A 25,367-nucleotide genomic window follows, 5' to 3' on the forward strand; every position below is an offset into this window, starting at 1 on the left:
CCTGGAGGTCTCCAAACCACATATTGGTGTATTTGAAACGGTTATTATTCAGGGAGCATATCCATTGAGAACTAACGCTCTCATAAGGCACAAAAAACAACAACATTTATGTCTGCCTGGGAGCAACCGTACAACCAGTTATCTACAAGAAAATGAACTTTGATTCATTGTCTTATGATAACATACTGTGTGTGTGTGTGTGTGTGTGTGTGTGTGTGTGTGTGTGTGTGTGTGTGTGTGTGTGTGTGTGTGTGTGTGTGTGTGTGTGTGTGTGTGTGTGTGTGTGTGTGTGTGTGTCATTCCTGTTATCAGAAGAAAATTAATCAAAGTCCATTTCCTTGTTCAGTCGCTCAGCCATTTTCTCAGACTGAGAGTCACTCGTCAGAGACTGCAACACGGAAAACAAACCGAGAGGCAAATATCAATAAATAGATACATTAATAGACGGACGGATCATTTGAACAACCTGGCAGACCGACAGACTGTTATCTGATACAATCTGCACTGAGGTAAGAACAGGAAGATTATAAACAAGTGCTAAAACTATTACTGTTAGTATGAATACTACAAACACTACTATTAAAACTACTACTACTAATACATATTAATACTCATAATGTTATTGTTGTTGTTTTGTCTTCTAGTATTCCTCTGGTGTAACAGTCTAAGAGAACATTCCAGATCAGGTGTGTGAGCGGCAGACAACATGGCTTCCCGTTTGACTGTTCAGGAAGAAGAGCTGAACTGTCCCGTGTGTCATGACATCTTTAAACATCCCGTTGTGCTGTCCTGTGGCCACAGCTTCTGCAAAGACTGTCTGCAGGAATGGTGGACGGAAAGACCAACAAAAGAATGTCCTGTTTGTCAGAGGAGATCCTCCAGGGACATTCCTCTTACAAACTTTGTGCTGAAGAACCTGTGTGAGAACCTCTTGAAGGAGAAAGGCCGGAGCTTCTCGTCGGTGAGCTCTGAGGTCCTCTGCACCGCACACGGTGAGAAGCTCAAGCTCTTCTGTCTGGAAGACCAACAGCTGGTGTGTCTCGTGTGTCGCGATTCAGAAAAACACGCCGGACACAAGTTCTTACCCGTGGATGAAGCGTCTGGACGTTGCAAACAGAAGGTCCAGGAATCACTGAAGCCTTTAAAGGAGAAACTGAAGGTGTTTGATGGAGTTAAAACAGATTACGACAAAACAGAAAATCACATCAAGGTTCAGGCCAGGAACACAGAGACGCAGATTAAGGAACAGTTTCAGAATCTTCGTCGGTTCCTACAGGAGGAAGAGGAGGCCAGGATCGCCGCACTGCGGGAGGAAGAGGCTCAGAAGAGTCAGGAGATGAAGGAGAGGATTGAGGGTCTGAGCAGAGAAATGGAAACCCTCTCCAATGCAATCCAAGCTGCTGAGGACCAGCTGAGAGCCGACGACCACGTCTCATTCCTGCAGAACTACAAGACCACGATGGAGGGAGTCCAGCTCACCCTGCAGGACCCACCGCCGGTCTCAGGAGCGCTGATAGACGAGGCCAAACACCTGAAGAACCTGACCTTCAGAGTCTGGGACAAGATGAAGGACATTGTCTCCTACACTCCTGTCATCCTGGACCCCAACACTGCTCATCCTGTACTCATGCTGTCTGATGATCTGACCAGTGTGAGACGTGTAGAGAGACAGCAGCTTCCTGACAACCCAGAGAGGTTTGACAGCTGGCTCCAAGTCCTGGGTTCTGAGGGCTTTAACTCAGGGTCTCACAGCTGGGATGTTGAGGTTGGAGACCATAAATACTGGGAAGTAGGTGTGTGTGTGGAGTCTTACCAGAGGAAGGGAAACACAGGGAGAGGATACTGGTTTATACAGTTCTATTACGATGAATACACTGCAGTCTCCTCATCAGGGGTTAAGGAGACTGATCTCTCGGTGAATCAGGAACCCCGGAGGATCAGAGTCCAGCTGGACTGGGACAGAGGACAGCTGTCCTTCTCTGATCCTGATTCTAACACACACCTACACACCTTCACACACACTTTCACTGAGACACTGTTTCCATGCATTACTAAATATAGTCGTACGTCTCTGAAGATGTTACCAGGGAAGATCTGTGTCACTCTGGAAAACCACAGTTAGAGGGTCTGGTGTCCAATTAAAAACCTATACTGAACATATTGATCTGGTATTGATTAAGGGCTAATATTTTATGGCAGGTCATTAATTATTATGGTGGACAGATAGTTAAACAGATAAAATGATTCCTGATAACATACTTTTATTGTGTAATGTATAAACGTAAAATATATTGGTATAATGGTGACATGTTTGATATGATTATTACTGATAACATGTTTTATATTGTAGTGTTTGTCATTTAAGGATCAGGTTTGAATTCTATAGTTTCTATGTGTCAGTGATGATGTCTGTTGATGTATTTGATCTTATTAAAGATGATGAGAGTAAAGTGAGTCAGACGTGTGTTTGTAACAGTCAGCATTCAGTCTGTTATGATGCTGTTACAAGATGTGATTTCATTGTTTTATTGATGTGGTTTATAGAGCTAATTACACTTGTGGGGGTTGGGAGGAGTCCTAGTAAAGTAACTAAGTACATGTACTCAAGTACAGTACTTAAGTAAAACTTTGAGGTATTTTCTACTTTCTTCAGTATGTACAATTTTCAATACTTTTACTTCTACTCCACTACATCTCAGAGGAAAATATTGTACTTTTACTCCACTACAATTATTTGAAAACATTAGTTACTTTGCAGATTTTGATTATTATTACAAAACACACATGAACCACTTTGAACAGGTTTGTCTGTCTGAAAGCAAAAATAATAATAACAACCTATTAATCTCATTTCCTTTCTGATTGATTCCCAAGTTTATTTTTTGAAACCAAATGTATTTCTAGTTAGTAGTCACATTCTAGTATGCAATGACTCTGTACATTACTATTTTCTTTAGTGTGTTGGTTCTGGGTAGAGGTACGGTAAAGTGACAGCTTATTAACCCATTTTGGGCGGGAAGCCCTTTTTGTAACTATACCTTTGAGTTTTTCAGAAAACGTAGGTCAGGATTTAGAAGGCGTTTTTAGAATCGGCCTCAGGTCTAAATGGGTCAATATAACAGTCTAGTATTATAACCATGTCTATAATTTACTGGTAATAGCTGTAAAAAACAAACTGACAACAAGCATGGCATGTTCATCTATGTGTTAATGGATCTTCTACTTTCTGTCTGACAGTAGTAGTAGTTTCAAGTTGTTCAAACTGCTAATATGCCTCACTGCCAAGTGTGTGTGTGTGTGCGTGTGCGTGTGCGTCATGGCGAAGGACACATCAAAATATCATACATGTACAGTGAGAATGCACAAACATTCCTGTGTCATTTCATCCATGTTTAATCTCTGTGATAACCCAGACATCTTTGACAGCGAATACACCGATGTTGGTATGGTTGATGAAGAGTCCAGAGAAGTGTCTGTATTAGAGATAGCCTGCACCTTTGCCTCCTAGACAAAGTCTTTATGAACACGGTCATTAAATACCAACCACTCCTTACATACCATCTCAGAGCTAGGTTACAAGTGCACACTATATGTTTTTATATTTGGCAGTGTAAGACATACACGCACACTGGTTGTTAGAGGGTTTCAAAAACTTGGGATGCCCAAAAAAGGAGGCAAAAAGGCTGGAAACTTATTGTTCTGTCTCTGCCATAATTGGCAGCCACCACATATGGCTGACACGCTCTTACTTATAGCCATAGAGTACTGAGTGACATGCTTATTGTATCATGAGGACATATGCCTTGGTTTTATGAATGCAACCTCACTGCACCTAAAGTATAATATTGGTGTCCTTGTATGCTTTCCTTTATGTGGACATAAATAAATTGTTGTCTCCGCCAAGCCGAAGGCATGGCCGAGATTATGTTTTCTCCCTGTCTGTCCGTGTCTGTGTGTGTTCGTCCATCCGTCTCTTAACAACTAATCTCGGGCACCGTTGGACCGATCGGGAAAAAAAAACTGTTCGGCGACTTTTTTCACTGAAAAAACTAAATATAAACTAAATAAAAGCTAAGCTATGATGACTAAAACCGAGACTAAATATATTGACAATTTCGTCAACAAATAAAAACTAGACTAAAATGTTAGGGAGGGATCTAGTGGAGAAGAGATCCAGTAGAACTAAAAGACAAGTCATTTTATGTTTGCTGCGCTCTGAAAATAGCAGATCTACAAGCTCACAACGCGTCGCAGCGCGACGTGTTGTGAGCTTGTAGATCTGATATTTTTAGCATGCAACCAAGTGTAAAATCAGTCATTACGACTCCATCAAGGCACCGCCAAAATACATTATAATCGACTAAATCAACTGTGTGTGTGTGTGTGTGTGTGTGTGTGTGTGTGTGTGTGTGTGTGTGTGTGTGTGTGTGTGTGTGTGTGTGTGTGTGTGTGTGTGTGTGTGTGTGTGTGTGTGTGTGTGTGTGTGTGTGTGTGTGTGTGTGTGTGTGTGTGTGTGTGTGTGTGTACCACAGTATGTGTAGATGGTCTTGGCGTCCACAAAGCGGACCTTGATGTTGTGTAGGACGGCAGCTTCATGCAGGTAGCTCAGAGCGGTCAGGTCGTTCTCTCCTACCTAGGGACAGTGGTGGAAGAAGTACTTAAGTAAAAGTAGCAATACCACAATGTAGAAATACTCTGTACTAAAAGTAAAAGTACTCATTATGCACAATGTCCCATTTCACAAGTTATCATCTGTATAAATTCCTTTGGAAATAGCAGATCTACAAGCTCACAACGCGTCGCAAAGCAACGCGTTGTGAGCTTGTAGATCTGCTACTTTTGGCGAATCGATTTGTGTAGAGTGAAATAAGAGCGTACCAAATACGCTCTTTACAGGTCTGTTTTGTCAACGTATAGAGGGTTTAAAGGGATAGTTCACCCCCCAAAAAAAGACTTGAATTCATGGATATGTTTTTGTTTTTGTCGCATCCCTAAGCCAATAATTTGATGACCAGCGGACCGGTAGGCAGCGGTTCCGGTAGGAGACACAAAGGAGACTCTTTGCTTCCGGTCATCAAATTATTGGCTTAGGAATGAGACAAAAAATAAAAAATATACATGGGGTGACTAATCGATAGGAAAAAAAAACATTTTTGGGGTGAACTATCGCTTTAAGTGGTACTGAATTTGCAGCTCAACAAAAGTTAATTAATCCTAGTGTATGACAGGACGATTGCACGATAAATTAAAATCTCTGCGATACGATTATTGCGAGCGTTTTTGTATCACGATGAACGATAACGATTATCGCCCCATCCCCCACTCCTACCAGGATGTCTGGGTTCCGTAACGGAGGCAGCTTGGAGAGGTCCACAGGGTACCGCAACTCCTAGAAATAATGAAACAAATGGATTAATATCTCATCAAAACCAACAGTTCCTAATATAAGCCATGTAGCCCGTAGGACAGGAGCCTATCTCCTGTTTCATGATGTAAAAGTAGACCTCCTGGACGTGATGTACAAACAGGGGTTAACAACGTGTCCGTACACGGACAAACGTGTCCGTGGCAAGACTTCCCTATGTTTGTGTATATAGTCTATATATTGTTTTCATGATAATGTAAAAACATACTAAATACTCACAATCTAATCTTTGAATTCAAATTGGTTTGAATAGGGTTGGTGACTCATAAAGTGTGGGGATGACATGCTCATTTACATGTTGCAGGAGATGTGTGGTATTGTACATGGTACGGTACAGGAGATGTGTGGTATTGTACATGGTACGGTACAGGAGATGTGTGGTATTGTACATGGTACGGTACAGGAGATGTGTGGTATTGTACATGGTACGGTGCAGGAGATGTGTGGTATTGTACATGGTACGATACATGATTGCATCGGGTGAGGACAAGACGGCTAGAAGTAATGTTTGATCTGTGTCATTTTAAGATTTATTTTGGCTATTCAAAAAATAGCAGATTTACAATCTTTTTTTTTTTTTTTTTTTTTTTTTTTAAAGCAAATATTATAACTCAAATCTTTGCTTCTGGGGGGATTCTACGAATGTCTTCTAAATCCTAACAGTTTTTTGAAAAAACACATGTTTCTATATCAGTGGTTCAATTTGAGTTAAAAAATATTGTTTTCATTTTAAAAATATATATATATATATATATATTCAAAGATGTGCACACATATTCACGATTTTTTTTAAATAGCAGATCTACAAGCTCGTAGCGAGGCACTACGAGCCACGCTACGAGCTTGTCTTAAAATGACACACAGATGCGTTCCCGGTCTTAATGAGTTAAACTGAAGGAACAGATCAAACACAGATCTGTTCAGAAGGATCCATTTGCTACAAAAGCGAAGATTTTCACCGTTTGAGAGAAAGTGTTTCAAAGTGTCCAAAAATAACAATATATAACTATAATAACCCTCCACACTCATAGTCAGTGGAAACCCTTGATCCACAGCCTGGGGTCCACAATCACCATCAGACCTCCATCTTATAAATGTGCTCACCTCTGATTAAAGTTAGGAGCCCTTGAATGAAAGTAGCTGTGACACTGCATTCCTTTCAATCCTGTCATGCCATTGTTTATCATTATCTAATCACTCATCATGCACGTACAGGTGTATGATGTGTTTGACTCTGACCTTTCTTTCTCCATTGTTCCACATATCTTACATCACAACTATGCAAGGTCTAAGACTGTCTCATCATGATAGAAGATTTATCATCAAGACTTCACCGTAATGGAAATAATCCACAACTATCGAAGCTGCCAAACATAGTTTTGGTTTGGTAAGGTAGAACTGGTTCTCCTCCAGACCTCAAGTAACACTGTCCTCACTGTGACACAGAATTTGTTGTCCTTGGTCAATTTTCAGTCCCGTCTGTGTCTTGTCATGTCCCATAAAAGCAAAAAAAGAATCATGGTGATATGTTAATACCGATAACCAACCTTCCTTTCTCTGTACCACCTGTTTCACCAATAAAAGATATATTTAAAAAAAGTAACACTGTCCTCTGAAAAGCCAGCAATCTCTACAACAGGGGTCTTCAACGCTTTCAGGCCAAGGACCCCCTAGCTGAGAGAGAGATGAAGCAGGGACCCCCTACTCTATCTTGTATAAAATTGTGTTTCAGATTAAACTTTTTTGTTTACTAGGTCTGCTCTTTTTTCCCTCTACACCTATAGCCTCTTTGCCAAAAAAAGCCGATCTACAATCTCACAACGCCTCGCGCTGCAAGGCGTTGTGAGATTGTAGATCTGCTATTTTTTGGCTAAAGTTCTCCTCAGAAAAGGGATGCTAGGGTTCAAGTGGTTAAGGTAAAAAAAAAAAAGAAATCCTATCACACAAAGATTTGGCGGACCCCCTGTAGTAACTCTGAGGACCCCCTAGGGGTCCCGGACCCCCTGTTGAAGACCCCTGCGCTACAATAACCATATGACAGGCACCCACTCACTTCTGCACCTATTTGACCCCTTTGCTCATGTAACGTGTGATGGAAGCATTCACTGTACCGATACGACCCAATTATTGAAATCCCAAATACGGAATAGACTTCCATCATGCCACATTTAATGCCTGTTTTAGCCGCCTGGCAGTCTTAAAGGACGACTTTACCTACTTTCAACATATGTTCATATACTTGATCCTCACTACTGCTCTGAAAAAATGGTACCATTTATGTCTACTTGATCTGTGTCTCAGAGGAGGGCTGTGGACAGTTCAGAAACCCGCCTACCAGTGACATCATCGATTGGGAATCCAAGCTTATAGAAACTGCAGGCTTTCTATTCCTGGAAAATCTGCCTAACAATGATGTCACTGGTAGACGGGTTTCTGAAGTGTCCACAGCCCTAGTATGAGACTCAAGACAGAGCAGGAAAAAATGGTTCCATTTTATGAAGATGGGTTGAGAATAGGTGAAGTCGCCCTTTAAGGGTTTTCTTCAGAATAGGTAACCTCTTTAACCCTGGCATCCCCATGTTGGGCATGTCATTATAGGCCAAGTACATAAATTAATAAATAATTAGAAACCTTTCTGAAATGTTTAGAAAATACCAGATCTACAATCTCTCAACATGTCATGATGTAATGTGTTGTGAGCTTATAGATTGACTTTTAAAACATTCATTCATTCATTCAAGATGTATTTATTCTCGAAATTACACCGAGTAATTAAACTCATTTGCAGTGTCGTCGACACTGCAAATGAAAAACTAAGGCTTATATTAAAGGCTTATTAAAGAAAAACGCTTATATTTCTTTGTGGCTCAGTGGTTAATGCAGATATATATACTGTAAAATGTGTAGCACATTGGCAAAGACAATATGGCACGCACATTAGGAGTTCATTATGTATTTCTGGTAAGAAAAGAATATTGATCACTTATTTTGTATGTCTGTGGCAAAAATAAGATATCGATGAAATCGTCCATCACTAGCTGGAATGGCGATGACGCCGCCTGTGTAGAGGTACGCAGTACGCACCCTTGGCATGCCACTAGTATGTCGGGGAATCGAACCCCGTCCTCCCAGTCTCAAGGCGGATACTCTAACCACAAAGCCACTGAGCTGGTCAACATTAGCAACACTGCAGCACAACTCCTTCAAAGTCAACATGAGTCATTCCACACTCCATGATGCATAGTAAACTCCATGTGGGTTGTGGGTTGTACCCAAGGGTCTTAAAGCATCCAGTTTGTAAATTGAGTCTGTATAGGAAGAGACAGGTCATATGAATAGCCTGTAGTCTCGCTGTTTCACCGCTGCTGCTGTCAGAAGCAATTAGGCTCCATTTTTGTGACCGGATATAGAAAGATGGCGGATTTGAAAATCACTGAAAAATAGGCTTCATTTACGGTCTGTAGAAATGAGGGTTGTGACGATGTCCATATTTGTTTTACAGTCTATGGCAGGGGTCTTCAACGTTTTCAGGCCAAGGACCCCCTAGCTGAGAGAGAGATGAAGCAGGGACCCCCTCTATGTATAAAATTGTGTTTCAGATACATTTTTTCTGCCCTTTTTTCCCTCGTCCACACCTATAACTCTTTGCCAAAAATAGCCGATCTACAAGCTCACAACGCCTCGCGCTGCGAGGCGTTGTGAGCTTGTAGATCTGCTATTTTTTGGCTAAAGTTCTCCTCAGAAAAGGGATGCTAGGGTTCAAGTGGTTAATGTAAAAAAAATAATCACATCACACAAAGATTTGGCGGACCCCCTATAATAACTCTGAGGACCCCCTGGGGGTCCCTGACCCCCTGTTGAAGACCCCTGGACTATGGTTGTACCAGTGAAGTGACCTCTTTGTGGACTATGTGATTGAACCTGACAATGAACTTGACAATGAACCTGACACTGAGTGCCGCGCTATGAGCTTGTAGATCTGCTATTTTTGAATAGCCAAGCATCCATATTCTAGGGCAAACATTCCGTAAAAATAGCCAATCTAAGAGCTTGTAGATCAGTAATTGTCGGCGATGAGTTTTGGTGTATATATGGAAAAAGGTACGGGGTCAAGTACTGACCCCTGGGCGACGCCGGTCAACAAAGAACAGTATATATAGTGGGATTTATATCAGACCAGAGTCCAAAGTCTGGCCCGGGGGCCAATCATGGCACGAGGGCAGAGTTTATATGGCCCACAACTTCCTTCCTAAAACACTATTATTTATGGCACCGCCAGGAATAGTCGTGTGAAATTCATACAGTGAAGTTTCTGAGTGTTTCTTTTGACTCTTATCCTGAAGATAGGATGTTTCTCTGTAGAGGGCCTGACTGTATCTGCTGCATTACTGTACCTGAACTCATTAAGACCAGGAACGCACCTGTGTTTTAGATTTATTTGGCTATTCAAAAATAGCAGATCTGCAAGCTCATAGCGCTGCAGCACCGAGCGCCACGCTATGAGCTTGTAGATCTGCTATTTTTGGAAAAATCTTGTAAATGTGTGCATAACTTTGAATATATATATATATATATATATATATATATATATATATATATATATATATATATGTATGTTTTAAAGCAAACATTTGTAACTCCAATCTTTGCTTCTGGGGGTCCTTGGAACTAAATATTTTGAGATGAGGGTCCGCGGCCAAATACATATCATTTTGGGGATCCTTGACATGAAACAGTTTGAGAACCACTGATATTATAACAACATAAGTTTTTACATAAAACTGTTAGGATTTAGAAGACATTTTTAGAATCTCAAGAAGCAAAGATTTAAGTTACAAATGTTCGCTTTAAAAAATATACATATTCAAAGATTTGCCCAAATTTTCACAATTTTAAAAAAAATAGCAGATCTACAAGCTCGTAGTGCGGCACTCTGTGCCGCGCTGTGAGCTTGTAGATCTGCTATTTTTGAATAGCCATAAGTGTAAAATAATGGTTTAAGTAGTTACACAGATGCGTTCCCGGTTAAACACATCAATAGTCTGTTTGGCAGCGTAGCCAAACATCAGCCGCTCATCTGTGTTCCTCATGCATGCAGTGGATTGATATTAATATTTACACCACAATAAACTGGACTGGAATGAAATGACAGTGAAGCCAAATGTGACGAGTTGTGAAAAGGCCTCTGTAAAAATATGTAATATATATATATATATATATATATATATATATATATATATATATATATATATATATATATATATATCATAAATTAAATGACATGAGTCATTCCACACTCCATGATGCATAGTAAACTCCATGTGGGTTGTGGGTTGTACCCAAGGGTCTTAAAGCATCCAGTTTGTAAATTGAGTCTGTATAGGAAGAGACAGGTCATATGAATAGCCTGTAGTCTCGCTGTTTCACCGCTGCTGCTGTCAGAAGCAATTAGGCTCCATTTTTGTGACCGGATATAGAAAGATGGCGGATTTGAAAATCACTGAAAAATAGGCTTCATTTACGGTCTGTAGAAATGAGGGTTGTGACGATGTCCATATTTGTTTTACAGTCTATGGCAGGGGTCTTCAACGTTTTCAGGCCAAGGACCCCCTAGCTGAGAGAGAGATGAAGCAGGGACCCCCTCTATGTATAAAATTGTGTTTCAGATACATTTTTTCTGCCCTTTTTTCCCTCGTCCACACCTATAACTCTTTGCCAAAAATAGCCGATCTACAAGCTCACAACGCCTCGCGCTGCGAGGCGTTGTGAGCTTGTAGATCTGCTATTTTTTGGCTAAAGTTCTCCTCAGAAAAGGGATGCTAGGGTTCAAGTGGTTAATGTAAAAAAAATAATCACATCACACAAAGATTTGGCGGACCCCCTATAATAACTCTGAGGACCCCCTGGGGGTCCCTGACCCCCTGTTGAAGACCCCTGGACTATGGTTGTACCAGTGAAGTGACCTCTTTGTGGACTATGTGATTGAACCTGACAATGAACTTGACAATGAACCTGACACTGAGTGCCGCGCTATGAGCTTGTAGATCTGCTATTTTTGAATAGCCAAGCATCCATATTCTAGGGCAAACATTCCGTAAAAATAGCCAATCTAAGAGCTTGTAGATCAGTAATTGTCGGCGATGAGTTTTGGTGTATATATGGAAAAAGGTACGGGGTCAAGTACTGACCCCTGGGCGACGCCGGTCAACAAAGAACAGTATATATAGTGGGATTTATATCAGACCAGAGTCCAAAGTCTGGCCCGGGGGCCAATCATGGCACGAGGGCAGAGTTTATATGGCCCACAACTTCCTTCCTAAAACACTATTATTTATGGCACCGCCAGGAATAGTCGTGTGAAATTCATACAGTGAAGTTTCTGAGTGTTTCTTTTGACTCTTATCCTGAAGATAGGATGTTTCTCTGTAGAGGGCCTGACTGTATCTGCTGCATTACTGTACCTGAACTCATTAAGACCAGGAACGCACCTGTGTTTTAGATTTATTTGGCTATTCAAAAATAGCAGATCTGCAAGCTCATAGCGCTGCAGCACCGAGCGCCACGCTATGAGCTTGTAGATCTGCTATTTTTGGAAAAATCTTGTAAATGTGTGCATAACTTTGAATATATATATATATATATATATATATATATATATATATATATATATATATATATATGTATGTTTTAAAGCAAACATTTGTAACTCCAATCTTTGCTTCTGGGGGTCCTTGGAACTAAATATTTTGAGATGAGGGTCCGCGGCCAAATACATATCATTTTGGGGATCCTTGACATGAAACAGTTTGAGAACCACTGATATTATAACAACATAAGTTTTTACATAAAACTGTTAGGATTTAGAAGACATTTTTAGAATCTCAAGAAGCAAAGATTTAAGTTACAAATGTTCGCTTTAAAAAATATACATATTCAAAGATTTGCCCAAATTTTCACAATTTTAAAAAAAATAGCAGATCTACAAGCTCGTAGTGCGGCACTCTGTGCCGCGCTGTGAGCTTGTAGATCTGCTATTTTTGAATAGCCATAAGTGTAAAATAATGGTTTAAGTAGTTACACAGATGCGTTCCCGGTTAAACACATCAATAGTCTGTTTGGCAGCGTAGCCAAACATCAGCCGCTCATCTGTGTTCCTCATGCATGCAGTGGATTGATATTAATATTTACACCACAATAAACTGGACTGGAATGAAATGACAGTGAAGCCAAATGTGACGAGTTGTGAAAAGGCCTCTGTAAAAATATGTAATATATATATATATATATATATATATATATATATATATATATATATATATATATATATATATATATATATATATATATATATCATAAATTAAATAGCCTTTATCACGAGGAACAAGCAGTAAGGAATTCTATCTATAACTGTGGTTAAACTTTCCACTCTTATTAAACGGTGGTCTTACAGATCCATCCTTTAATCGTACATAATAATAATAATATTATATTATATTATACTTACAGATCCGTCCTCCAGTCGTAGATGCAGAGCATCGTCTCCAGGGTGGAAATCTCTGCTGATCTCTGCTGATCTCCACACATGTTCAACATCTGGAATCCACACCCTGTTGAACTGGAGAGAGAACACATGGTTATATATGAACATCTGGAATCCACACCCTGTTGAACTGGAGAGGGGCATGGTCATTATTGATCCATCCATCCATCCATTCATTTCATCCATTCATTTATTTTAAAGATGACAGACATTCTAAGCATCAATTAATTATTTCTACAATGGCTACAAATTGCTACAAAGCCTGTCGTTTTGGGCATAAACAAGAAGTTGAAAGGTACATGTTTGGGTCTGAGAATGTTGTACCATGCATGTTCAAACCATGTACGCGTCGCGTTACCTGCTTTCACACCATTTTCCAAAGCATAAATACATTTTTATTTTATAATTGTTTACATTTTGAAAAAAAAAATGTATATATATATATAACATTTGTTTAACTCATTCAATTCGGGAACACATCTGTGTCACTTTAGATTTACTTGGCTATTCAAAAATAGCAGATCTACAAGCTCATAGTGCGGCACCGGGTGCCGCACTATGAGCTTGTAGATCTGTTATTTTTGAAAAATCATGAAAAATGTAGCAAATCTTTGAATACATATATTTTTAAAGCCAACATTTGTAACTCAAATCTTTGCTTCTGGGGGGGGTCCCTGGAACAAAATGTTTTACCAATGTTCGCTTCAAAAAATATATATTCAAAAATTTTCACAAATATTCAAGATTTTTCAAAAATACATTAGCAGATATACAAGCTCATTGGCACGGGACTCGGTGCCGTGCTATGAGCTTGTATATCTGCAATTTTTTTAATAGCCAAAGAAATCTAAAATGGTTCCCGGTCTTAATGGGTTAAAATATCCAATTTACATTGTGGTGCCTACAGTGTTGGGTGCCCACTCCACTATAATTATTAGTTACTTTGTAGATTTTGAGTATTAGTTTTATTTTTTTATTTTTTATTTAACCTTTATTTCACCAGAGAAATCACATTGAGACTAGTGTCTCTTTTACAAGTGTGCCCTGGCCAAGAGAAGAGGCAAATAAAATGTTACACAGCTCTGCCAGTAACGACAATACAGGACATAACAAAACAAAGACAAACATGACATCCGTAATACCAAAGACCTACTACCAATAGCACCAATACAGACTATTTAAAATACTAATAACAACAATACATCATAAAACTAATAAACTAATATAAGACTAAGATCACAGCAATTGCTACTTGTCAAAGCAGGAGCAATGGTTGGAGAATGTGCCCATGGCAATCCTCTTAAAAGACACTAGAGGGATCAATGAAGCCAATTTTAATCTGGTCTGTAGATCGTTCCACGACCAAGGCCCAAAAAACGCAAGGGTTTTTTTCCCTGCCTCAGATTTAGTAGTGGGTACGACATAGCGCATCCAGGCATTCGATCTGAGGTTGAGCGAATTTTGGACAAGATTACATTTTGAACAAATGTACGAGGGGGAATTTCCAAGAATGGCTTTATATATAAAAGTGTACCAATGTAGCAACCTGCGAGATGCTAAGGAGGACCACCCTACTAGGGAATACAGAATACAATGATGTGTCCTATAGGTGGAGCTGGTAATGAACCTCAACGCAGCATGATAAAGGGGATCAAGTCTACCCAATATTGAGGGACAGGCGAATCGATACACAATGTCGCCGTAGTCGAGTTGCGACATAAACAGGCCAGTGACCAGCCTTTTCCTTGAAGCAAAAGAAAAACAGGACTTAATTCTACAAAACTAACATTACCCACATCAGCCTTATATACATTTTGGCCATTTGAAAATAGCAGATCTAGGACAAATAGTGAGCTTGTAGATCTGCTATTTTCAAAATATTTGTATACATTTGAAAACTTGTGAAATGGGACATTCTGCAAACTGAGTACTTTTACTTTTGGTACTTTAAGTACATTTTGATACCCATACTTTTGTACTTACTCAAGTACATTTTGACATTTCTAAATTGCAGAATTGATACTTTTACTTGAGTAAAACATTTACCTCTGCACATTTGAAACATTACAGGCACATCACTAAACCCTAAAATACTTTTAGTGCAGCCAAAATAAAACTTTGGTTCAAACTTGTGTAAACTTTTGTAAAAACATGAATTTGTATAACATTTGTATAAGTTGCATCCATATATACGTGTGGAGGAAATTAAAACTGTAGTTTTAGAGTTTAGTTAAAGAGTAAGTGATGTTGTGGAGAGTTTCCATATGTCTCATACAAGCCCTGAAACATGACTATCATATCATGACAGTCATGGCGCAACTTGTTCCTGGTTTTGGCACTTTCTGCATTTACAGCCCTTACATCTACTAAAACGTTCACATTTCAAATATAAAGTGCTGACCCCACGGCCATAGATGTTACAAGTAAAAAATAAAAACGGGTCTAAGTACACGTATCTTCAGTATTGTTCAATAAAAAAGCATTTTAATCCGATCGGTGGCCATTTTCTGTTAGAGTTATAATGTATCAGAGTGCAGTACACCTCTAAACCGATAGGGCCGCGTCGTTGAAAGCATACGAAGGAAATTCTGAGAAAATGGCCACCAATCAGATTAAAATGCTTTGTATGGAACAAAACGGAAGATAGGAGTAATTAGACCCAGGCGTTTTAACTCGTAACATCCATGGCCGTGGGGTCAACACTTTATATTTGAAATGTGAACGTTTATGTAGATATACGGATGGAGAAAGTCCAAGACCAGGAACAAGTTCCGCCATGACGCTCGTGACAGACGAGCGTCATGTGAACCATGGCTAGTCTCATACCATGTTGTCATGTGACATAATAAAATAAAACTGAATTTTACCTGAGTGTATAGCTCCACAACAGCCATGTTCAGCTGTCCTTCTCTTCAATGGAACTGTAATATATTCATAATAATTATTAAAATAATTATAATTATAATAATAGCAGTCAGGTCATTCCTCGGGTTTCTGCCTGCTTTGCTCATTTAAAAAAAAGAAAAAAAGTTTGGTTTATGCTTTAGTTGCGCGCCGGTGTCGCGCGCGCCCGAAAACAGCAGATCTACAAACTCACATCGCGTCGCAGCGCAACGCGTTGTGAGCTTGTAGATCTGCTGTTTTCGGAACGCTTCCTTCCTTCCTTCCGCATTTACCTGTGTAGATAAGAAAGCCCTCTGGGTTTCTATTTACTCCCTCGGTGGGTTATATCCGGCACCATATCCGGTGTATTTCTACCGTTCACATAAGACAAGCGTGAATAGTAAGTTTCCGTATCCGCTCCCAAACCGGATGTGTAGCGTTCAGAGTGAATTGGCACCAGGCTGGTTTTTAGTCCCCGTTGGACTTTGATACTTCCCTGACCCCGCCCACCCAGTCAGGTGACTGACAGCTGAGCGGGTGGTGGTGTTGGGCCCCTCCCACCCTGGGTGTGTTCCTTTTGATCAAACAGGATCTGACAGTCACGCACGCACGCACGCGCGCACACACACACACACACACACACACACACACACACACACACACACACACACACACACACACACACACACACACACACACACACACACACACACACACACACACACACACACACACACACACACAGACAAATGTGTTCAAATATTTGCAAAATAAGTGCAACGAGGAGTGTTCAACATGGGTTTTACAGACATTATCACAACTGCATTTCACTGCTTGTACCAGTTTTCACACATAGTCCATAATATAACACAATTATTTTTTTGGGGGGGTCCCCAGATTATTAGCTTAGATAATGTGCAACATTGTTTTCTCAGTCAACAGTAAACAAACCAACATACAATATAACTATACGTGTAGTTATACAGGGTATCTGCACATTAAAGTGACAATTTAAAGACTTTTAAGACCTTTTTTAGTACCTCTAAAATAACATTTAAATAAATGAAAACAATAAGACCATTGCTGCATCAAAAGTAATCTACAAACTATAGGCCTACTATAAAAATGATCAAAAATAGGCCAAATTGTCAAATATTACCTAAGAAAGAGGCACATATTGCGAGGCGTTGTGAGCTTGTAGATCGGCTATATTCCACAATATTTACCTGTGTAACTGAGTCAAACTAAATGTAATGCCTCGACTTCTTATTATTTTGGTTTGAGAACCATTGCTGTGCAAGACAGCCTGTTCCATGGAACATGACTGTGGATGGTTACTAATTATATTATACCATTAATTAAAAGTAGGCTACAAGTTGGGCCTAACTGTATGTTTAAAGGACTATATTTCAGAATTTCATTGACATGTATAGTATTACATTTTCACTCTTTGGTGATGCAACAAGTCAGACAACTAGTTCATAACTCAACAAATCTCATAAGTGTGCATTCTCAAGTTATGGACATTTGTGTCACCTTTACCTCATTAATACTGACTAATTTTGCTCTTAGTCAGAGACTAACGCCCATACCCCCAGTTTTCGTTCCACTGGCTTACTATGATATAAAACGACTCCTAGTTAATACATTAAGACCGGGAACGCATCTGTGCCATTTTAAGATTTATTTGGCTATCTAAAAATAGCAGATCTACAAAGTCATATGTGATCTATGATCTGCTATTTTTTCAAAAATCGTGGAAAACGTTTGCAAATCTTTGATGCAAATTTTTTTTTACTCCGATCTGTGCTTCTGGGGGGTCCCTGGCACAACATATTTTGAGTTGGGGGTCCACATGAAAAAAGTTTGAGAACCACTGATATTATAGCAACATAAGTGTTTTAAAAAAAACTGTTAGGACATATATACAATATAGATTTTGGCTATTATTGCCAACAAATCTCTGTGATTCTAATTTTACTATAATCAGGAGAAGGGAGGGTGTCAACTCTTGTGTCAAATGTGTTTATATAAGATGATAGTCTATTTAGAATATTAAGAAGAACTTGTGCATCGTGCAATGCAATGCTCCAATTTAGACACGTCAGTTTTATTCATCAATTACGCAGGAAATAATGAACTGATTTCAACAATATAAAATTCTCTCTAATCAGTAACATGTAGGTGATACTTATGTCTATCAAATGTGGTTTTACTGAAAGGCAATCAAAGTCCAGCGCTTAGAAGCCAAACATCGGGTATGTGTGCTCCATGTAAAATCCCCTCAGTGCGGCTGCAGAGTGGTTGCCAGAATTTGCTAGAAATAAGCAACCAGGTCTATGAAAACAAGCCCAATAGAAGCGACTATGTAATAGGCCACATGAGCACTTCAAACCTATATATGTCGTCCATTAAACAATGTGCATATTTATATATGTTGGCTATTTGAAAATAGATCGATCTACAACTTCAGAAAAACAAGCCCAATGTGGCTTATAATAATCAGACCAGGCAACACTGCAGACAGGGAGATAGGAGAGCGTATATTGGATTGGGGATAATGGGTAGCGCAGTCTTCTCCTAAAGGTAATGGCATCTGGCACGGTGATTGGTTTTATCATTGTAGCGCCCAAACCACACCTATGCATAATGTAACGGGTAGCGCAGGTGTTTAGCAGGTAAGGGAGGGGTTCCAGAATAGCAACTTCTGCGGGGGGACGCCCCTTGCCTAGTCCTAAATCCCATATTAGTGGCTTTAGCAACTTGAACCTGGAATAGGGCCCTTGGTATCTTCTCATCTGGCGTAGAAAGAAAATATGTTTCTGTGTTCTTTTTTACAAGAGAGACCATGAACCAGTGGTGGGAAAAGTACTCATATTTGTTTTACTTAAGTAAAAGTATCAATACTGCAATATAGAAATACTCTGTTACAAATGCAATAACATAAATATATAATACAATACAAATATGATAAACTGGTTAAAAATGATCATTAAAACATACAATAGACACAACAGTGCTTTAGAATGTGTCTTTATTGACAACATGAATATGAGCATTATGGAAGCTCTTTAATGTAATGCTACCAGGACCAGTGGTGGAAGAAGTACTCACATTTTTACTGGAGTAAAAGTACAAATACCATTTACAAGTACAAGTTACAATTTAGACATTTACACTCTTTAAAAAAATCATTACATGATGCATTGCAACAAATCACTGTGAGCTTGTAGATCTGCTATGTGTCAATAGTAAGTAAAACATAGTGGTAATGATGATGATTGTTAAAATAAAAGTATCTCTAAATTGTACTTAAGTAGAGTAGTTGAGTAAATGTACTCAGTGAGTTTCCAGCCGTGTCAGTAGCAATGTTACATAGAATAGAGCAGAAAACCACTGAATGTGTTGTGATTCCATCCGTCATCATAGAGCTTGCCAGCAAAAGGTATCATCATGTATACTGTGTCTCCCTGCTCCATCTCTACTATCAGTCCATTAGACATGTATTCAAAACCTTCATGATAATTCTGTCCATAGTTATAAATGAGTTGCTGAGTATTTTTATACATGATGATCTGCATATACTCTGATGATCTCTGGGCAGCAGTGAATCTGAAGTAATAAACTCCTTTCACTGGAGATCGAAAATAACCTAAAAAACACACACACACACACACACACACACACACACACACACACACACACACACACACACACACACACACACACACACACACACACACACACACACACACACACACACACACACACACACACACACACACACTGAACGTCTCTCATCTCATCCTGTCTATTGGTTTAAATAGGAAACACACCGTGAAGATGTATGAACATTACTTTAATATTTATGTAATGTCTGGTAGACTGATAGATGTAAGTTGAGGAAACTAATTGATTCTATAAGGTTAATTAACATGAATGAATCATAACATACCTGTAGTTGGATTGTATGCGTTGCCGATGTTAGTGATGACTCTCTTGTAGACCAGAGTGGTGGTAGAATTAAATGGTCCAACGTATCCATAATCACTCAAACCAACAGAAAAGGCCACCTTTGGTTTGTCTGTCAACGCAAGAACATTATCATATCGTTTATAATATTAATAAAATACATATATTATACTATTAATTCAATACACCAAATGTATCAAATATATTGTCTTGCAGTACAGGAGCTTACTTTCAACTATCAGCTTCAACAAGACAAAGTAGTACAACTCAGTGATGGAAAGTAACTGTACTTAAGTACAATTTAGAAGTAATTTTACTTTACTGGAGTATTTTTACTCAAGTCAATTTCTAATTCCAGACTTCTGCTTTTAACAGAGTATTTCTACATTGCAGTATTGATACTTTTACTTAAGTAAAACGTTTGAGTACCACTGGCAAAACTAAACAGTGGCTCCAGTACTTCATAGAACATTATTGTAGTGAGGTTGTGAATATTCAGTAAATCTACAGTAGGATCTTAGTGACTAAGTTCAGTAAGAGTGGGACAGACATTCTGAGATACAGGAAGAGGCTAGAACATGTTTTTTATTTTTAAATAAAACAGGAAGCTTTCTAAAGGTCTAGCTGCAGCATTTAGAAGTAGTTATGTCTCAACTGTCATGATAGGAGAACCAGTATAAAGATCATTGTAATACTTTAATCTACTTGTAAAAACATCGATATAACTTCCAATAAAAGGTCAGGTGGTTTCATTCACCTCATTGGTCAGACTCTCATCAGTGATATTTTAACCCATTAAGATCTGAATCCGATTCTACAAATGCCTTCTAAATCAATAGTTCAAACCTTTTCATCCCAAGACCCCCTAAAATGATATGTATTTGGCCAGGGACCCCCCATCTGAAAATGTTTTGTGCCAAGGACCCCCAGAACACTTTCAAGACTTTTCAAAAATGTACAAATATAGCAGATCTACAAGCTTACAGCTTCTAGATCTGCTATTCTAAACCACTGTTTTAAATCCTGAGTTTTCTGAAAAAACGTTAAAGGTATATTTGACTGTTCATTAATATGCTGTATCCCGTCTAAATAAACAAATAAAGTAAAGTAAAAGGTGAAGTCACTACTTTGGTTCAGACCTGCTAATCAATCAATCTAACTTTATTAATAAACCCATTTCAACAGGTGCAACCCAATGTGCTTAACAGACAATAGAAGAAAAACATAAAAATAAAATTATAATCACTTAAAAATGTACAGTATATCCCCCAGGGCTCTATACTAGTCCACTATTATTTCCCTCTACTTCAAATATCTTTGTCAAAAATATCAGATCTACAAGCTCACCACACGTCACATTAGGAAAGAGTTACAATTAGTTAACATACAGTAAATGACTGTATATCGTTCAAGATAAAAAAAATGCTTCTGTATCAGCAGTGTTCCTGCTACAACTCAGACATACAGCAATCAACTCACACAGATATCTATATATACAATTTGAATCCTGCGCCATGTCGGTTGTCCGTATGCGACGCCAGTGTGACGGTGTGACGTAATCTGACATCACGATGACAACGCCAGTGTGACGTAATCTCACGACAGCATGACATCACATGACATCACATCCTACCTGCCAGGTGTGAGTAATCACAAAGTGGGTTTGGGTCCTTGCAGAGGTGATGCACGTCACCTCTTTAGGTGCCTGTAAGGTGGCACTGCAAAGTGAACGACGCGTCACGCTAGACGTTCGGGCCGCGTAGCGGCCCGAACTTCTAGTATCATACAATTATGTATACTGCCTATGGCAAGTATTTTCAGTAAAGTATATTGCTTTAAGGCTCCAGTGGTGATATATTTTCTGAAACCGTTATTCAGAGTGTGAATATGCAGTCTCAGAAATTAAGCATCTGGAAATAAAGAATATGAAACTATAAAAATAATTATAAAATTTTACTTGACGATTAAAAATCGCACAAATATTTTGGATTAACAATTTCATTGTGTTGCTGGTATGGAACACAAAATGTAATTTCTTTAGGCTTCATAAACAAAAGATGCACAGGGCAGATATAACAAATATATTTATAATTATCAAATAACTGACACATTTAATAATGTGTATATTTCAGAATAGAATATAGTGGAAATAGCTGATCCACAAGATTGTAAGCTTGTAGATTTGCTGTTCTCACCACTCCTCCTGAAAAGCTAAATTGTTAGGAAGGAAAAAAATGTTTGCAGATTATGCTAAACGATTGCGATTAGGTTCATCATCATTTAGTAATTGTGACAGGCTCAGCTCCAATAGGCTATTCCATGTTTCTAATCTGAGCCTTAAAGTCAACTCCTGCCTAAACAATTTGGAAAGTAATGTCACTGCCCAGCAAGGCTAAGAGTGCCTTTATGGCTCCAATAATAGCCCTATAAACAGGCCTTTTCTTAATACATTCTTAGAAAAACTGTTGATTCAAAATGGAGCCACTAGGCTCCCCCATCAATGGTCATATACAACCAGTGTCAGAGAGATGCATGTCAGGTTCTCCTAGACGACAGTCACGGAGAGGCCGACATCATCACTTCCTGTCCCCTAAGTGTCAAGACATACTGTACCACAAGAGCTAATTTTCTAGTCCCTACATTTAGAACACAGTTCAATGCAAGGTACAGCGCTGTATCAAACCATAATTGCATGGAATGCACTGTCAGAACTGATGGTAAAGATTTAAACAAAATCAAACTATAAGGTACAGCTGAAGTGTGAAATAAGACCCCTTTTCTTATGAGAGGAAAACAGACCTTTTGGGTCTGACCTATCTCTGACGTTGTCTTAAACATCTAAATGTATCTCTCCCTCTCTGGCTCATATGCAGCCAGTTTACAGGGTCAGTTTATACCAAGTTTCCCTAAATAGTTTCTTACTATTCCTCTGAGCTTGCACCCTATTGATGCATCTAGCCTCTCCCTATTCTTGTCCCCCGGGAAGTAAAAATAATCCACATGGCTTTGTGAGGTATATAAACGGTGTTCACAGGTGTCAGCTTCAGGTGAGATGGGATGAGGGGATGCTATTTCAGACCATTTAGCCTAATTTTCCTAGAGTATGTTGGTCCAAAATTCTCTTTAATATTTATCTATTCAGTTCACACTTTACCTTTTATTTATTTATAACAAATTCAATTGAATTAGTATTAGTGGTTCATTTCAACATTTTTTGTAATGTCTGCACTAAAGTGTTCTCACACTTGTGTTCTCTCTGTATTCTGAGTTATTCAGACGTGACCTCCTTAAACCCATCCCCCCATCATACACATGTTGACACCCTGATCCCACTTGTGTTGTAAGTGTGTTAAGGTGTAGGCGTGTGAACTAGGCTTAAATCCAACTCCTATGTGTCCAACCTGACCTAAATCTTTGTGCACCTTGGTGACCACTAGATAGGCTTGCTCTAGGGGCACCTTGGTGAGTGCATTTTGTCCCGTCAATATTCCAGTAGGAATACCCGGGAGAACTTTGCCATACTAGGCCTGGCATGGGCCATAATATACTTCTACATACATGGAACATTCTATACACACTGTTCTATGTCATTATATACACCGTAATCTTGTCACAGTACTTATAACAACTTCAAGCTTCTCTTTATCTTGAAGGTCTGATTTCTCTACTTGCTCCTTAATTAGGGGCTTTATTATTTTCAATAGTAAGAGTAATCACAAGTATAGTTTAGTTTTCACTGACTCTTTAGGGTGCGAGTGATGCTGCGCCTGTTTGTGGCTTTGGGCTGACAGAGTGTCGGCTAGTCTCTCTCTGCAGGAGCACATGTCCTGATAGTTTAACAGTCTCAGAGGAGAGATAATTCATCTTTCTCATTTCTATTCCCCTCATAAGGAGGAGGTTTGAATTTGCATCTTTTTAAAAAGATATAAATATTAATAATATAATTGAATTTGTATTTAATTTTCAAATTTTCACAAAAAGGTATGACATAAGTGTATTCACATTTTGAATGTTCTAATCGACATGGAAGCCTACGTCCATGTAGATGGGTAACTCTCGACATTGGGAGAAAGCTAGCTAGGTTCCAACCTCCCTCATCCCTCTCTACTGGAAGAGCATGGGGGTGCATCTCTGTCTATCTCCACTTACCATCATGGTCATAATCTCTAGTCTCAGTGTGACTTCTAATGTGAACCCATTCTATATACATTGATCCACATTTTTCTGCTATCAGCCCCCACAAGTGTGCGTGAGCTAATGGTTCACCTTTTACATTAGTGAATTGTCTTTGCTTCCAGTACTCTAATTCCTTTTCTTTGCAACAATCAGGCCTTCCAAAATGGCCGTTACCTCTGCCTGTTGCACTGTTCCAGGGCAATGTCCTCTCCCTTTTACAATCACATTGCCTTCCTCATCTTTCATTATACAAGCCCACACGGCCTCTTTATCACCACCTTGCAGACTACCATATGTGAATAAAGTTATCCCAGGCTTAGGCTGCTTCTTCTCTAATGTCCTTTCTTAGGTTGTTTGGTTAAGTGTCCCTCTACTTGGAACTCAACCAATGGGTCACAAATCATCAACTGCCATTTTCCCCTTCACTACAAACTATGTTTTCCTCCCATTTTAAACAGGCAATTTCCTCTCCTATAAGAGGAGTGGCTGGATTTTTAGAGGAGTTCTACTAGCCTTAGTGTTTGTAGGTACTGGTTCCTAAAAATTGAACTGAGCAAAAGTTGTAGCATTTCTCCATTAAGCCACTGTCATCTCCGCAGATGATTGTGAAATCACATAACAGTGTGCTACTCCTTTTGGCAAATTTCAATGTGTTACCTCAGCTTAAATTTCGCTGGTTACGCATGACACTTTTTCATCTCAAAGGTAAAAAAAAAAAAAAAATCATTATGATTGCATGTCCAATCGTTTGTAAACACGTACAGCACAGGGTACGTGTGTGTCGCCCAGACAACAAACATTCCAATCGGCTTGGCCCCTTCTCATGCAGCCCCATGGGAATACACCATTTCTCGCCAATGATGCACGCTTCTCTTACATTTTCAGCTCGCCACAGAAAATGTACATCCCTTATGATCGCGTGTCCGACTGTTTGTAAACACACAGGGTATACGCTGCCCATAGAAAAAATATTCCATTCGCCACATATTCCATCCTCCTTCTCCTGTAGCACCACTTTCAAAACAGTGCGGCACATGGCGAAAAAGAAGTCAACCCGAGAAAGAGGCTTTCTAATGAAAAGGTTAAACAGGGAGCGGACGGAAACGGATATCTCCGGATGACGTTATTTCCGTATCCGGGTGAGTTACAGTGACAGTGGTCACTGCGGGTGATAGAGAACAGTGCGGGGAAAAAAATATATATAAACATATGTTTATTACGTCCATGGCAGATTTGGTAATTGGAAAAAAATATGTTTTTTATGTCTGTGGCAGTGAATGAGTACATTCTTTTGTGAGATGAATTCACCTGAGTTCTCTGTCTTCAGGTCCGACACATCATTCTGCAAGGCTGTAAACACAGGAATTGAAA

General features: G+C 39.2%; 2 protein-coding genes across 5 annotated transcripts in view; one reads left to right on the forward strand and one right to left on the reverse strand.

The window, feature by feature from the left end:
- The window catches only part of myo5c (myosin VC), a 68,671-nt gene extending 52,717 nt beyond the window's left edge, over positions 1 to 15,954 (reverse strand). For 3 of the 4 annotated variants that reach the window (XM_084060425.1, XM_084060426.1, XM_084060427.1), the window contains exons 1-4: positions 15,833 to 15,954; positions 12,930 to 13,040; positions 5,330 to 5,389; positions 4,528 to 4,633 (exon numbers count right to left, since the gene is read on the reverse strand). In XM_084060425.1, coding sequence (XP_083916551.1) covers positions 4,528 to 4,633; positions 5,330 to 5,389; positions 12,930 to 13,040; positions 15,833 to 15,859 — 304 coding nt within the window. In that variant the 5' untranslated portion in view covers positions 15,860 to 15,954. The remainder of the gene's footprint in view (positions 1 to 4,527; positions 4,634 to 5,329; positions 5,390 to 12,929; positions 13,041 to 15,832) is intronic. The other variant, XM_084060428.1, reaches the window with a different exon arrangement.
- Positions 707 to 3,508, forward strand: LOC311047841 (E3 ubiquitin-protein ligase TRIM35-like; the record flags this gene model as incomplete). The annotated part of the gene is made up of 2 exons (XM_084060791.1): positions 707 to 2,117; positions 3,414 to 3,508. 2 exons carry the CDS (start codon positions 707 to 709, stop codon positions 3,506 to 3,508), a joined length of 1,506 nt encoding a protein of 501 aa, XP_083916917.1.
- Positions 15,955 to 25,367: the final 9,413 nt, after the last annotated feature.

Source organism: Gymnoscopelus microlampas, assembly GCF_963454915.1.
Source record: "Gymnoscopelus microlampas genome assembly, chromosome: 6".
Lineage (NCBI taxonomy): Eukaryota > Metazoa > Chordata > Actinopteri > Myctophiformes > Myctophidae > Gymnoscopelus > Gymnoscopelus microlampas.